Raw genomic sequence first — 15389 nt, forward strand, 5'->3', positions numbered from 1 at the left:
CGGCCTGCTATTTTTATCAGCTCATCTCTTTTATTTGTCTATTTTGAGCATATTCCTGTTCCGTCTCATGATTGACAAGAAAACCAGCAGTGTTTTGGAAACAGTCTCATGTGATCACCAGAAGAGAACAATGTCTTCTACATTTTTTTTGCATGTGGTCTTGAACCATTGGGTTCCACTTACAATGTCTCACAGTCAGGCTCTATATTTCCTGTGCTTTTGTGTTTTTCTCTTATGCTCTAATGGACCACGTGCCATTAAACAGAGCTTAGGAGAGCAGGCAGTCATGTACACTTCATCAGCGATCAACGTTTAACATTAAGAATAACTCATTTTGGACAATTCACAAGACTGAGCAAGTTGTTTCTGTTGTCGTTTTCATTTATTATAAATATTAATACTCAAAGTATCATTTCAGCTCCTTTAAGAACTCTGTGAACTCTTTGCATTGTTATTGTTGTCTACTATTCTAATTGGAAAAGATTGGTTTAGTACCAAAAACAGTTAGTTGGGGAACAGCCGGTCTCAATTAAAGTGGCTTAAACTGCATGGCCAAAGGGATTGGGCAGAGTGACCACAACAATAGAGCTAGCCAGTTGGACATCTGAAGCCATAGACAGCATAGTAGTGATTGCATCTACTGTAATTATGCCTTTGATTTTTTTTTAGTCGTTAGTTTTGTTGGGATTTGTTGTATAGCAAACCACTTTGGTTATATATATCTTGACTTTAAATTATGTTAAAACGTGCAGTTTTAAATCATTCTGCTTTTGATCCTCCTCGTCTAGAAAGAAAAATAACTCATGAAGAAAACAGAATCTATACACCCCTTAAATAGAAAATATACAGTGACCCCAAAAAGTCAAACCTAGCCCCATCTGCAAAATAATTATGCTAGAGATTTTCTCAGAACTAGCTTTAACTTCTAACTTTTCTGTGCTTTTTTCTACTATTTATTTATAAACTGGTCTAATTTTAGGGGCTATATGAAGCCATTACACACAGGTGCAGAAAAATGTAACCACAGATGCACATGAACTATGGGCATTCTCTTTTTTTTAAAATTTGTATTACTTACAGTTTTAAATATATCATAATTAGCAACTACTTTTATTATTTTATCAAATAAATTTGATGTTTCTTTTTGTGAAATACTTTGCTTCTTGCTATAACGTTCATGTATTTTTGTGCTTTACGTGTCCAAATACTTTTTGGGTTCTCTGTAAATGTTATATGATGAAAGTTAACTGGCGTACAGTAAATTCTCTTAAAGAAATTTCTGCTTACATGAAGAATTTCCTCTTACATGCTTTGATAATATCATTAGTGTCTGGAGAGAACCATGCTCCATTATGCTTTGAAATAACTGGAAGTCATTATGATTATCTAGAAATGACTGTTTAATGTATCATGTGCGTTGCGTCACAGAGTGCTGTTTGACGTCTAAAGAGCTTAGAGTTTCTGTCCAGTTCCAGCAAAAAAGTAATTAGGGATTAAATTCAGACTTCTACTAATCTCCCAGGTATACCAAACTGTGGTTAACACTACAACTTTTTTTTTTTTTTTTCATATTTTGACATTTAGGAGTGCGACAGAAATGCTTCTCATAGGATTAATGTGGTAGAGGTTTTTATCGGACACTGATTTCATGTTTCTTAGGTTTTCTGTGTTTGTGTCACGTTTGAATTAATTACAAAGTGTTTGTATATAAAGAACAGGAACACTTCAAGATAATTACCCTCAAAAGTACACACAACGATACAAGATATGTTGGTGTGTGTTTGTATTTTAAGTGTAGTTTAAGCAGACAGTGATCTTTGTACAGGGAACAGATGGAGACCTTCGCATACTGTTTATTTGATCGAGTGAAATCAGGGGAGTGAAATTAGAGCGCAAGGAAAGTGAAGACGAGAAGGAAGGAGAGAGGATGGGAGTGGTTTATTTTACCCTCTTTGTAACTGAAGACACTAGACAAAGCAAATTGCGAATACAGAACTGCTATTTGCTGATGGGCTTTCCCTTTATTGTTCTCTTTAGTAGCAGGACATTTTTATTTACATTGATAAGAAATGTTTCTTGAGCAGCAATACAGCATTTTATTTTTCATTTCTAACAATACTGCTGTTTCTTGTTAAATGTAAGAGAATGTACAATTAAATATACAGTTTAAAAACAATAAAAGAACCTCAAACTTAGTAGTAGTGTATAGTAGTGTACATGAAAAACACAATTTTTTTTAAAGAAATTATTTTGAATTAATCTCCTTATCATATTTTGAGCTATAGATTTAACTTTTTATAAAAAAAAACCAAATTATTTATATATATATATATATATATATATATATATATATATATATATATATATATATATATATATATATATATATTTATTTTTTTTTTTTTTTTTATATATATTTAACCAATTTTATCCTGTCAAATATTTTGTGGTCTGAGCACAGGTGGTTTTGGGGTAATATAATAATAATATAATATAAGTAATTGAATATTTATATTATGAAGGTTCTAGTGATAATCTGAGATCAATCTCAAAAAGCAGAAATGTTGCTGTTGTCAAAACTAATCACCGGACATGTTTTGTCCATCTTTTTAGAATCAGCGAGGCATTTTAACATGCTTGTTGATTTATTTATGGTTATTATAAGAGCCCATATTCCCCTCTGTAGCGTAAGCATCAGTGCTTTTGTGTGGGTTACAGTAAAAAGAGAACAGTCTCATTCATAATGCATGTCTGGAGTTGAGAGTGTGAGACGGTAAGCCTGTGCATTCCTGTGATATGACCCAAGAGAGATGAGGCCAGCACATCAGCGGGCCTCTCACCACCAGCTCTAGCTTTAACTGTGAATAAGTCACTTCTCAATGAAACAAAGTCAAAAATAAAGTCAAGTGCCATGATGTGCTGGGGTGAAAAAGTACAGGACGCAAACTCCAACACTGTGCGTGAGGTTTGTTGTTGCTTACATATTTGTTCTCAGTCAAAACAAAACTAATTCCCTGTTTTACCTGGATCGTGTATCATTGGCCCTTTGTGTGTGAGACAGTATGAAGTTACCAAGGTGCAGACCGAAGCACTAATATGGATTTATCCATCCGCACCACGTTACTTAGATGTGAGCCTGCATGCAGGTGATGACGGCGGCTAAGCGAGAATAAGACGTACAGCCACGTCACTGTTCGCGTCAGGAAAATACAGAGGGCAGAGCAATTATATTAATGCTCCCCGAGGATTATGGGTCAGCTTGTTGTAAGCACAGTTGGGTGGATCTAAGGACTAGGAAGATGAAGGTTAAGGACGGCGTTCCCGCTGGTCTGGGGAAGCCCTTTAAATTTAGACTTTTTTGCACTACAGTATTACACAACCTTAATAAATATGTATTTAAATATCATTTCAATCACATTAATTTATTACATTGATTTTTGTTTTATTTAACCCCCTATGGGGATTATTTCTGGGGGGGTTTTTCATGTCTACATTATTTGATTACATGTTTATTTGGAAATAAGTCCTCGCAGTTTTGTCCACAGGAGGAATTTATTTTTCATTTGGACAAAGAAAAAACACTTGTATCCTTGCTAAGTATCTTGTGTCACTTGTTAGGAGTTGTTTCAACCAAAAACGCTATTTGGTATAAAACTAACTTAACACACATGTCCTTTATAAGCTCACAGAAAATAGCAAACAAACATCAAAAAAAAAAAAAGACTAGAAATTGTCAACACTGTCGACCTGAGTAATATACTACTCTGCCTTCTTTCAGTTTTCTCATTTAACATCAGGTTCTAACTGTCCCGTTGTTTCGTCTCCCCAGCTTTGATGTGGACAATGGCACCTCATCAGGACGTAGTCCGCTGGATCCCATGGCGAGCCCAGGGTCAGGTCTCATCCTTCAGGCCAACTTTGTGCACAGCCAGAGGAGAGAGTCCTTCCTGTACCGCTCTGACAGCGACTATGACCTCTCACCAAAGTCTATGTCCAGAAACTCCTCCATCGCCAGTGACATGTGAGCAAATGCCCTGAACTGGTTTATTAGCAAATACATTTCTTTTTATTAACATTCATGTTTTATATAGTAAGACAAATAAGGGAAACTATAAATAGAAAAAGCTTGTGCTGTTGTAATTCGCATTTCGTCCTTTTTTTTGCAGACACGGTGATGACATGATTGTTACCCCTTTTGCACAGGTATTGCGATATTAAAATATGGCGAGATTTCGACATTTCAAAAACTACGAATCTAACTCATTTTAATGCGTCTTCCCTCAGGTTCTAGCAAGTTTAAGGACTGTCCGGAATAATTTTGCTGCTTTAACAAATGTACAACAAGAAAGGGCCAATAACAAGTGAGTGTTTTCAGTTTGTTCACGAGCACACTTTTTTTATCATGACCGTAAATCTTGACAGAATCTGTATATGTTCAATCAATCAGTTACTTTTGTTTTGCATCACGTACAGTTCTTTGTTTCCTTTTTTCTCAATCAGGAGATCCCCGATGTGTAACCCACCTCCCATCACAAAGACCTCCTACACAGGTGCCGTACCTTTACTTTCTATATTTTCTATATGCCAGTTTAACAGCATTGTTATTAAACTATTATTTCTGTACCAATATAGAGTTTGTTAACATTTTTAATTAACTTTTACTTTTGTATTTTCAGCTGCTTTAGTTGTTTGTGTGTTTTTTTAATTACATTATTTTTTAATTACATTCTGTAATAGCTTTAATTAATTTTTATATCAGTTTTAGTTTCAGTATTTTGTACTTTAAATAAAACAGTTCTTTGCCAAAGCACATCTTCTAATTTTAATGAAAAATATGTTTATTTTATATACGTTTTTATACTTTTTTCAGCTTTATTTAAATGATCTCAGTCGTCATTTATAATTCAGTTTACATTTTATCATAAGTGTTGCTTGGATAAATGTTGTTTTAATTTGTGGAGAACTGTTAGACAATGTCTGATATGAGGGATCGTGTTGTCTTTGTGTGGCACCTTCAGTTTTGTCTAACCAGCGTTAGGGCAACCTCCAGACATCCCATATCACAGTGTGTGTGTCATGTACTCTAAAGGAGATAAGAAATATTAATAATAATATGTCGTAGTAACCTCCATGTCCAAATGAATGCTTTAAAGATACCTTTTCACTCACTTTAATAATTTGTACATGCTTTATAGAGCATCATGGGATAAGACAGTGTCTTCGCCATAATCATGAGGCACTGGTATCGATTAACTTCTGTTTGTGGCCTATTTATAAGGTCTGCCACGAAAAGCTTGTTTTGAGATGCAGGTGTTTGACCTAGAACTGTAGTACAGAGCGCTTGCTGGATGTTTAGCATGAGCAGAATGTTCAGCTGCAGAGATAAAAAGCACCAGTGTTATAGATTTATAATATTGATTTGTACTAGAGGCAGCAGGCAGATGGACACATTATACAATTTAACTCCCCGTGCTGAGTTAAATGTCATGTGACCGCTAAAATTGTCAGAAGACCCTGGCGAGTGTTGAGTGTGGATTGGATAGCCACATACCTTAATGTAGAATGAAATGATGACGCCTGCAGCTGAAGATATGACCTGGTCGCCAGAAGGCTAAAATCCCTTAAAGGGGTGATGTGTGAACAGTCACCGTTCTGGCCTAAAGCAAGACACTTAGCTTCATGCTTTCCAGGGAGAAAGTCTCTCTAATAAGTGTACTGGAAGTCACTGTGGGTAAAAGTGCCACCTAAATGACTAATTAGCGGGGCTTGCTATGACATGATTCCTAAACTCATGCAGCTTGTTAAGAAGAGTGTGATCAGACTTGTGCAGACAATAAAACAAGTGATTAATAGACTTACATCGAAGCAGGGACCCGAGCCGTGTTTTACAGGCCAGAATACCAAAGGGAAATTGTGACCAGTTGACCAGTGGACATCATCTGGCAACCCTGAACAACATAGAATTATGGGATATATTTTTATACTAAAGACCCATATATAATTAAATTGTGAAAAATGTGCTTCCTAAAATATAAAGTGTAAGAAAAGTTTCATATTATCAAGACATATTTTCTCATTGTGATTTCTTAAAATATTTTTCAGAAAAAATTCTAATTCAAATGAATTTGTATTCATTTAAATGTTATATTAAAATTTTGTAATATAGCACCTTTAACCATACATATTTGTCTAATTTATATACTAATATAGTATTTGTTCACATGTTGAATCAACTTTTATTTTTATATTTTTCATTTTTGATATGTGCTTTTGCCAGTTTTATTAGTTTTAGATCATATTTTCTATATAAATTCAAGGTTTAGTAATTTAAGTACCTGGAATAAAACAGTTCTAATTATTTTAATGTATTTATATAGCACCTTAAACCATACATACTGGTCTAAAGCCTTTTTTTTCATTTGAAAAACCCTTGCCCCTGAAAATGCATATGCATAATGTACATAAAAAAAATATATAAAAAAACATAAAAATAGAACTTTTGACTTACTAGAATTAAGTTGCATTTTAGTAAAGCCTTAGTGAAGTAAAATTCTGCTCACAGCTGCAACTTAAAAAAAAAAATTATCTGTATATTTTAAAGTTTATTTTTGGTCATTTCTAGTGTATTCAAACAAATCCTCAAGTGTTTTGCTGAGGATTTCCTTAATGATATTCTAGTGAGAGCCAGATTGGAGGAATCCAGTCCAGCTTTTCGCCACAGCTCTCCTGTCTGTGGAGCCAGTGCCCTCTCATGGGCTGGTGTATGATGTCGCGCTAAGCACGAGAAGAATGTCATTGACGTCAGTGCAGTCTCTTTCAGAGAAAGTGGCACCCCAGCCCTGTGTACTTCACCACACACGCAGAAAGAGAGAGAGAGAGACACACACACACACATACACACACACAAACACACAGACAGACAGGCAATGAATAAGATAATGTATGCTTTGTTAAAGGAGTGAACATGTGGCACATGCATTTTATCTGGCTTTGTATTCATAGTTGCTTCCAGTAAGCAGCATGTCTAACATAGCTGCACTGACGTCTGTTTTGTAAGTCTTTTGTTATTTTGTTTCACTTATTTTTATGCCCTAATATGGATGGTAACCGTTTTCGAAAATGCACATGCAACAGATGTTTTGCATGTCATAAATGCTCCCACCTTGAAATGCTGACCTCAAAGTCAGTGCTAAATTATTTGCAATCTTTATAAGCCTAAATCATAAATCAACCTCTCCAAGAACAAAAAAAACCCCACACGGGGCACCTAACCTTTCTCAGACTGTCAGCTATGAAGGACCCGAGCTCTCAAGCTCCAAATCCTGTAAAGTTTACGTCAGGTTTTAGCTGAAGTCCTCTCTCTCCTGCATGCAGCGGCACTGGCAGGCTTTAGGCTTCTGTTTCAAGAGGAAGCTCGGCTCACGTTCGGCTAGCGACGCTCCACGGCTGCCCCGTGCTCGTGCAGGGCATCCACCGCTCTGAGAAAAGGGGGCAGGCAGATGCGAGCACCTTTGTTCTGTTTTGCGGCGGACTGGAAACAGGGACAAGTCACTCATCTGTTGGCGTCAGCCCTCTGTGTGCTTTGCGTTTGTGCTCGTGTGCGTGTATGAGCGAGTATACGTGTGTGTTATTGTTATGACACTATGCCTGTATGCTTTGTTATGGGTCGGATCGCATGCTCCTAGGGGCCAGAGCACGCTCCTTGGCTTCTTGGATGTAGACCGGCATCTGTCACGCAGAGATGGGCCTGCCCACAGCAATGACATTCTCCCCGTCCCGAGATGAGAGGTTCGACTCCGGGCTCCTCGACATGTAGGACTATAGATTCTGCGGTGACTGTCGTTTTGTTTGTGAGCGGCGTGAGTGTTGGTTTGTGTGGCTCCTTTGTATGTTTTCGTAAGGGATATAGTGTTCCCCGCTTCTCACGAGATCTGACTCCCACTCCTCGTCGTTACGGTGCCTCTTTCGGATTACAGTGTTTTTGGAAATCTTGTTTTTTGGCTCGATTTGGGGCCCCATCATTCACTGTGGAGGGCTTCAGCACAGCATGAAGAATCACCCATGCGTTCTGTCGGGATATCCCAACATGGCGGTCTACAGCAGTTTGGGCCCTCTGCTGGGAGCCTCAGCTAGACCCCTAAAGCATCTGAGATCTGACTCCTTGCCTCCTTCTCTTCCTCCAGAGGAGGCCTACCAGAAACTGGCCACAGAGACCCTGGAGGAGCTTGACTGGTGCCTTGACCAGCTTGAGACCCTCCAAACCAGGCATTCGGTCAGCGAGATGGCATCCAACAAGGTAAGAATATCTAGGCGTCTTGGGTTATTTTTGCTTTTTAGGATTCCCTAGGATAGTTCTGCAAGTTGATGAAGTGCAATTTTTGTGTCTCAGGTTTTCAGTTTCCACTCGCAATCACAATTGGGGCAAAGATTGTGGACTTTTTTTTTGTTAACTTTTTTTTTGTCCATAATATTTATAAAATTATTTTATTTAATTTTATTATCTTTTTTTATTTTATGCTCAATCAGTTTGCACTTGTGCACAATATACAGTATGATAAAGTGCCTTAGGGTCAAATGACTATTTTAAGACTTGATAAAATAGATTTTGCATTTTTTTTTTTTTTTTTTTTTTTCATTTTGTTTTGGTAGACTTGATCATTCTGTGATTGTAGTTTTTTTAGTATTGTACGTTCTTTTAAAAATGAGTTCGAGATCATTAACATTCTTAAACGACAGCCTGCTCATATAATAAATGACTAAACTGCTTAGTTGTTTAGAAAAATAAGCTGATTTAGATGATTGAGAGTCACTATATGGTCATGGTTTGGTGTCTTTTAAGCAGTGCACTGTTTGCAATAACAGCAGCAGAATCGTCATTCAGGCTGCACTGAGCATGCTCACAGTCTCCAGCAAGGCCCCAGTACACATACAGCATGCTAATCAGCCTGTAGTGTGTATCCCGTCTAGTCCATTTAGCCACAAGACCTTATAAAAAAACTGTATTTGAGATCCTTCTAATATTTCTTAGACAACCGGCCTTAAAGTCTGCCAAAGGTGACCAGACATAAGTAACAGAAGCGCCAAATACTCACATTTTCATACGTCTCACTCGACCGAACCCCCCTCCTCCCTTTCCCTCCTCAATACCCAGTATCCATGGAAACGAACAAGGCCTGTCAGTTTGCTTTGTTGCTTTAGCTCAATAGCAATAGTGGCGTATCCCGTATAAAACTGCCTCACACTCGCCAAGCAAGTGTTATATCCTGCTGGACTGTTATAAATAACACTGGTTTTGTGTTGTTTCAGAACAGAAATAGCTAGACTGTTATGAAACACATTTTTAGTGGTTGTGTGGAGATGTCCAGCTGCCATTGTTTTTATGAATTATTAGCAGTGCTTGAATACATCTTCCATTTCAGTGACAGAAAAACATATCTATTTCACCATAAGAATTTGATTTAGATCTATTTTATAACTCTAAAATGTATTATATAAGTTATATTAATCTGTAACTACACTTTTTTTTATTCAAACAGTAACAAATCAGTCCAGGTACATAATTTATATGAGATATTTTCAAGTAGCTGTATGCTATCAACAGCAATGTTGTATATATAGTATATAGTATATATATATATATATATATATATATATATATATATATATATATATAAACTTTATTTTTAGCATTTTATTTATATATATTTATGTTTAAACATATTTTTTAAATAAAATATCATTTTAAAAATATTTTATAATTATATAATTCAATATTATCCAATCTGTTTATGTAATATAATTATTTTTATTTTGTTATATTTATTTCTTGTAATTTGTGTACAGTTTAGATATTATTAATAATAATAATAATAATAATAATAATAATAGTTAATTTTTGGGATGACTTTGTGTTTTGAGTAATTTTATTGTTAATTACTTTTGATTTCATTGAACTTTCATGTAACTGTTGAACAGGTGTCACTTTAGGAAAATGTACAGTTTACATGCTGTCTGACCTGTTATTTAATAATATTGATATTGGCTTATTTTTGTATTGTTGATTTTTTTTGTCCATCTAATTTGCATCTGAAAAATACCCATTTTCAAAGCTGTTTGCGTGTTATTGAAATTGGAGAGGTCTGAAAACGTATGCATAATTTTAATTCATCAGAGTGCTCAATGGCTGTGTTGTTGTTATTTAGTCTGCTGAAAGAGTGCAGTTTATATTAGAATAAGAATTATGGGTAACACTTTACAATAAGGTGTCATTTGATAACATTAGTTAACAAGCATTTATTACTCTTTTTATCAACCTTTGTTAACGTTAGTTGTCCATTGGTTCTTCATGTTGACTAATGTTAACAAACTGCTTTTAATAATGCATTGGTAAATGCTAAAATTAAGATGAACTCAGATTAATTAATACCGTAGAAGTATTGTTTATTCTTAGTTGATGTTTCCTAATGTTGTTAACCAACTTTAACTAATGAACCTTACTGTAAAGTGTTACGGAATTATGTTATGTTGACCTTAACATTATGTTTTTTTGAGCTCACGATTCATAGACATCATCAAATCCCTTGCAAGTTCAGCAGAAATAATGAATGAATGTTGCTTTTGATCTACAAGGCATATTATTAAACTAGAGGGATGGATTCGGGAACAAATCATTATTTAGGCCTCTGTCCCAGAAAACACATTTCGAAGGAATCACAGCTACAAATTGTGTGATATCTTTCCATTTTTTGCTGGGAGACGTGTTTTAACACCCTCTAGATGTTCCAACAATAGAAACACAGTCACCTCTGTCCGCACGGACCCGCAACAGCCTATTACCGCCGGCTCATCTGCTCCAGTAAAGCTGCAAATTACTCAGCATCCCACTAGTGGTACACAGGGACCAGAAGTGTGAAATAATCCCTGACCATGTTCTGTCAGCTCCACTGCCTCAGCTCTTTATTTGCTGCCGTTCAGTATGTATTTCTGCCATGGGCTCTGTCCAGATCAGTGTAAAGACAGGTTTTGGTGCAATACCTCAGTGACATGTTTCTAAAAACGTACAAGGCCTACAGGTACTATTTGAGTCACTTGCTCTCTGGGTAAAGTTTGGTTTTGGATAGTAGGTCATTGGAAGTCAGTCATCATACATCTGCAAAATGCTTCAGATGCTGAATATATATTTATATTTTTGCATAAAGATTGCTGTTTTTTATGACTTGATTAGCAAAATGTAGATATTTTACAAATTTGACATAATTGTTGCTAATTTGACCAAATTCTGCTAATAGATATGTGCATAAATAGGAAGAAGCATTGTTATGTATATCTTCATAATGTATATATTTAAAATGTTTATTTAATCATAATTACAGTGCATAAAACACATCAATGTTAACTTTTTAGTTTTTTTTTTAAATAAGTAGTATTTAGTGTTTTTTTTTAAAGATGTTTAGCATGCATGGAGCAAATTACAAACTAAAAAAAAATATTTATAAATTAAAGTGTCACTTTTAATGGTCTTGCCATAGGAAAGGTAAAAAGTAAAAAAGTCTAAACTACTTGGCCAGTAGAAAAAAGTTATTGTTTAGCTCTCAGAAATGTTTTTTCCCCAGTTACGATCGGTAAAAGAATAAAATGGCACATTTCCCGGCATAGATTTTCCTTTATTCAAGGGCTCATTAACAATTTACCAGGACAAATCTAGCACGGCGTCATCAGTTTGTTTTGTTCTTCTTCATATGACATATGTTCTCCATTGACTCCCCTCTGTGGATTTATGTGAATGAACTTCACTGAATATTTTATGAGTCTGGCTGACACAGTGTCCACTTCCAAACCTCACGTCATGTCATGTAGATTACCTCACCCCTCCACACGTACACCCGCATCTGTCCGCACGCATAGTGAAACATAACGCGAACATGCATCAATCCAAACCACACATAATGACTGGGTGTCCTTTTGGGGAGCTATCTGCTGTATTAAAGAGCTCTCGTACAAAGAAGCACATCCTCCAACTGAGCTGCAGACATCTAGAGGCTGAGGTGGGAGGGGTCCTGAGGAGGAAAGCAATCCCAGAGGGTTTACATGCGATCTCAGCTCGGCCAATCGGCTGCAGCGATGAGCTCATTCTAATCTGGAGGAGCCGCCTGATTGGCAGGGCTGCAGTCAGAGACTCTCACCTGAACGATTGTGCGAAACGCAGCCTTATTTGGAAGCTGTTAACTGGGCACATTTTCCTTCCAAGACGCGGACATTTTTCAGTCTATTTGGTTTGAGTGCGCAGCTCACAGAAAGATGCTGTCACACAATGCCGTGGCTTCTTCACGCCCTCCTCTGTCTTAGATGGAATCTTGCCAGGTTTCTTAACAATGGAGTCGGCCATCGCAAGGAATGCCCTGGAATTTCTGCACTTTTCAGACGGGGTTTTGCGTAATATCATAACCTTAGTTCAGGAGGATTAAAGCATAAGCTTTGAGATCCTCTCGCTGAGCAGTTTGTGTGCGTCTTACCTATCAGCCAGTGTTTTCTAATCTCATCTGCTATCTGGACTTACTCATTCAAAATGCCTGAGGCAAATTATTTGCTGTCAGTTTCTTGGGGATACATTAAGGTAAGCTAATCGATCGTGAAATGCTGTATACTTATATTAGAATGTGGTTGGATGGGCTGCTATTGTTTTTTACTGTTGTACAGTATGTGGTTACATAAAGAACAAAGGTTGCGTAAAGAAACACTATATCTAAGTATCTAAATTAATTAATTTCTTGATTAAATAATGGCATATTTATGCTTAGATTAAATATGTATATTTAAAATCTGCATTTCATCATAATTGCATTGTCTAAAAAACGAAAAAAAATTTTTTTTACTTCTATTCTAAGCCTTGTTGTTAGTTTTTGCTTTCCTATTTTCGATTAGGTTGTATCACTATTTGAAGCAAGCTGCTATAAAAAGCACCAGCACATCGTGTGCAGTCGCTGGGCTGCTTTAGTTGTTTGTTTGTGCACATTAGCAAGTTTATTTGTGAGCATGAGGTGGTTTTCATCTCTACCTGGTGTCTGCAAATCTTGTTATAAACGGGGAAAAAGGTACTTTGTTTTGTGGCGTCTATCTGGTGCGACCCAGCAGGTCGTTTTGACCTGGCATTCTCAACAGTGTGAGAGGATTCATATGTTTTGGGTTGTTTGGAGGACTTAGCCTTGAAACCATAGTTTATCTGCCGACGGATAACGGCATAGCTGACAACGGAAAATCCATTTAATGATTAAAAAAGGTAAAATGGTGTCTAGAGCAGGGAATAAAAGAGGGGGTGTTTGGGCAATGGTGCTAAAATGTTACGCAACACCTTCACGCTATATTGTTACTTAATGTTTTTTTTTCAGTTTGTCTATAAATGATTATAGAAACTGTCTTTTTCAACTCAAAATAGGTCTAAATGGCCAAAAAACGCTAAATAATAGTTTTCCTTGTTTGTTTATCTCTCAACAGTTCAAGAGGATGTTGAATAGAGAATTGACTCACCTCTCAGAGATGAGCCGTTCTGGTAACCAGGTGTCTGAGTTCATCTCCAGTACATTCTTAGGTGAGTGTCCTAAGAAACCATAATACAAATCAGAGATGGATGTTTACATACACTGAGTGTAATATGCAATCATAAAGTCACGTGGCAATATGCATTTTAAAGGAGGGAAGCTGTGGGAAATTTTGGGGGAAACTAGAACTAGGACAACCTGAAATGCTGATTATGAGCAAAAAGCAGGTCAACAGCGGCTCTGTAGTGTGACGGTCGTGTAGCTAAATAATTAGCCACAAGCGAGACCATTAAATGAGCATTAGCACACTATTCTTTTGCAAACATTTCTAGAACGTTCAATGAGTGTTTTCTGTTTTTTTTAGACAAGCAACATGAGGTGGAAATGCCATCGCCCCAGTCCCAGAAAGACAAGGAGAAGAAGAAAAGGCCAATGTCCCAGATTAGTGGTGTAAAAAAATTAACGCACAGTTCCAGCCTTACCAACTCTAACATCCCTCGGTTTGGAGTTAAAACTGAAACAGAAGATGAGCTGGCCAAGGTAATTTTAAATAATTATTTTATATAACAAAGCCTTAAATTATATTTAAAAAAATACACTGATGTTTAGAAGGTTGAAATTGTCTCAAGAATATGTTAAATAGATAAACATGTTTATATTTTAAATAAATGCTGCTGTATTTAACTTTCTATTCAATAGATCATTTATTGTCTCACTGTTTATACAAAAATATTAATCAGCACAACATTCATTTTCAACATTTATTATAATAATTAAAAATGTTTTTTGAGCACTAAATCGACATCATTTTATAATTGACATTATTATTATATTTAAATGAATTAATCATATCCAAAATAAATGTTTTTGTTTAAATAATATGTGTGTCAGTACTGTGTATATTTATTATGCATATATATATAGTACAAGCACATGCATGTATATATTAAGAGAAATATGAAATATGTGTGTTTATTTATATATATATATATATATATATATATATATATATATATATATATATATATAACATAAAATATAAGAATATAAATATATACATGTAAATATTTTCTAAATATTTAAAGTATATGTGTGTGTTTATGTATACATAATAAATATACACAGTATGCATGCATATTGTGTAAACAAAAACGTCATGATTAATCATTTGACAGCACTAAATAAAATAGAAAAAGTTATTTTAAATTGTATTATTACTATTTTACTGTATTCGTGATACATAAATGTACCTTTGGTGAGCAAAAGAGACTTCTTTCAAAAACATTTTAAAAATCTTACCAACCTCAGTACCTGCCAACCTTTTTAATGTTAGTGTATAAAATATGTACAGAGATGTACAGAAAACCTCAATATAAGAAATCAAATTATATGTGTTTCGCTCATTTCAGGAGCTTGAAGATGTAAATAAATGGGGCCTTAATGTCTTCAAAGTGTCAGAATTTTCTGGGAACAGACCTTTAACGGTTATGATGTACACAATATTCCAGGTACGTTTTTTCACAGTTTGTTCCCTTATGCTCAAGTTTGCTTTAATGTCTTTTCCTGTACAATCACAAACCATATGGGCTGTCTTTCTGTAGGAGAGGGACTTGTTAAAGACATTTAAAATTCCCCTCGACACGTTTATCACCTATCTGATGACTTTAGAGGACCATTACCATGCTGACGTTGCCTATCACAACAACATCCACGCTGCTGATGTCACACAATCCACTCACGTCCTGTTATCAACCCCTGCCCTTGAGGTATGATACTGCTATCCCAGCATGAAATGCTGTTTCTTCTGATTGTTGGGTATTAAAATGACTATGATGTGAGATTTTAGAAGATCTT

At 35.8% G+C, this 15389-nt stretch overlaps 1 protein-coding gene across 6 annotated transcripts in view; it reads left to right on the plus strand.

Annotated features, from left to right (window-relative positions):
- pde4d (phosphodiesterase 4D, cAMP-specific) overlaps positions 1 to 15389 on the plus strand; it is a 101022-nt gene that overhangs the window by 80253 nt on the left and 5380 nt on the right. For 5 of the 6 annotated variants that reach the window (XM_043247307.1, XM_043247306.1, XM_043247308.1 and 2 more), the window contains 9 exons: positions 3830 to 4021; positions 4167 to 4203; positions 4285 to 4361; positions 4501 to 4550; positions 8184 to 8296; positions 13492 to 13585; positions 13900 to 14075; positions 14945 to 15043; positions 15137 to 15301. In XM_043247307.1, the coding sequence (XP_043103242.1) occupies positions 3830 to 4021; positions 4167 to 4203; positions 4285 to 4361; positions 4501 to 4550; positions 8184 to 8296; positions 13492 to 13585; positions 13900 to 14075; positions 14945 to 15043; positions 15137 to 15301 (1003 nt within the window). Of the gene's footprint in view, positions 1 to 3829; positions 4022 to 4166; positions 4204 to 4284; positions 4362 to 4500; positions 4551 to 8183; positions 8297 to 12166; positions 12614 to 13491; positions 13586 to 13899; positions 14076 to 14944; positions 15044 to 15136; positions 15302 to 15389 lie in introns of those variants that run through there. The other variant, XM_043247310.1, reaches the window with a different exon arrangement.

Source organism: Puntigrus tetrazona, chromosome 8 (genome assembly GCF_018831695.1).
Source record: "Puntigrus tetrazona isolate hp1 chromosome 8, ASM1883169v1, whole genome shotgun sequence".
Taxonomy (NCBI): domain Eukaryota; kingdom Metazoa; phylum Chordata; class Actinopteri; order Cypriniformes; family Cyprinidae; genus Puntigrus; species Puntigrus tetrazona.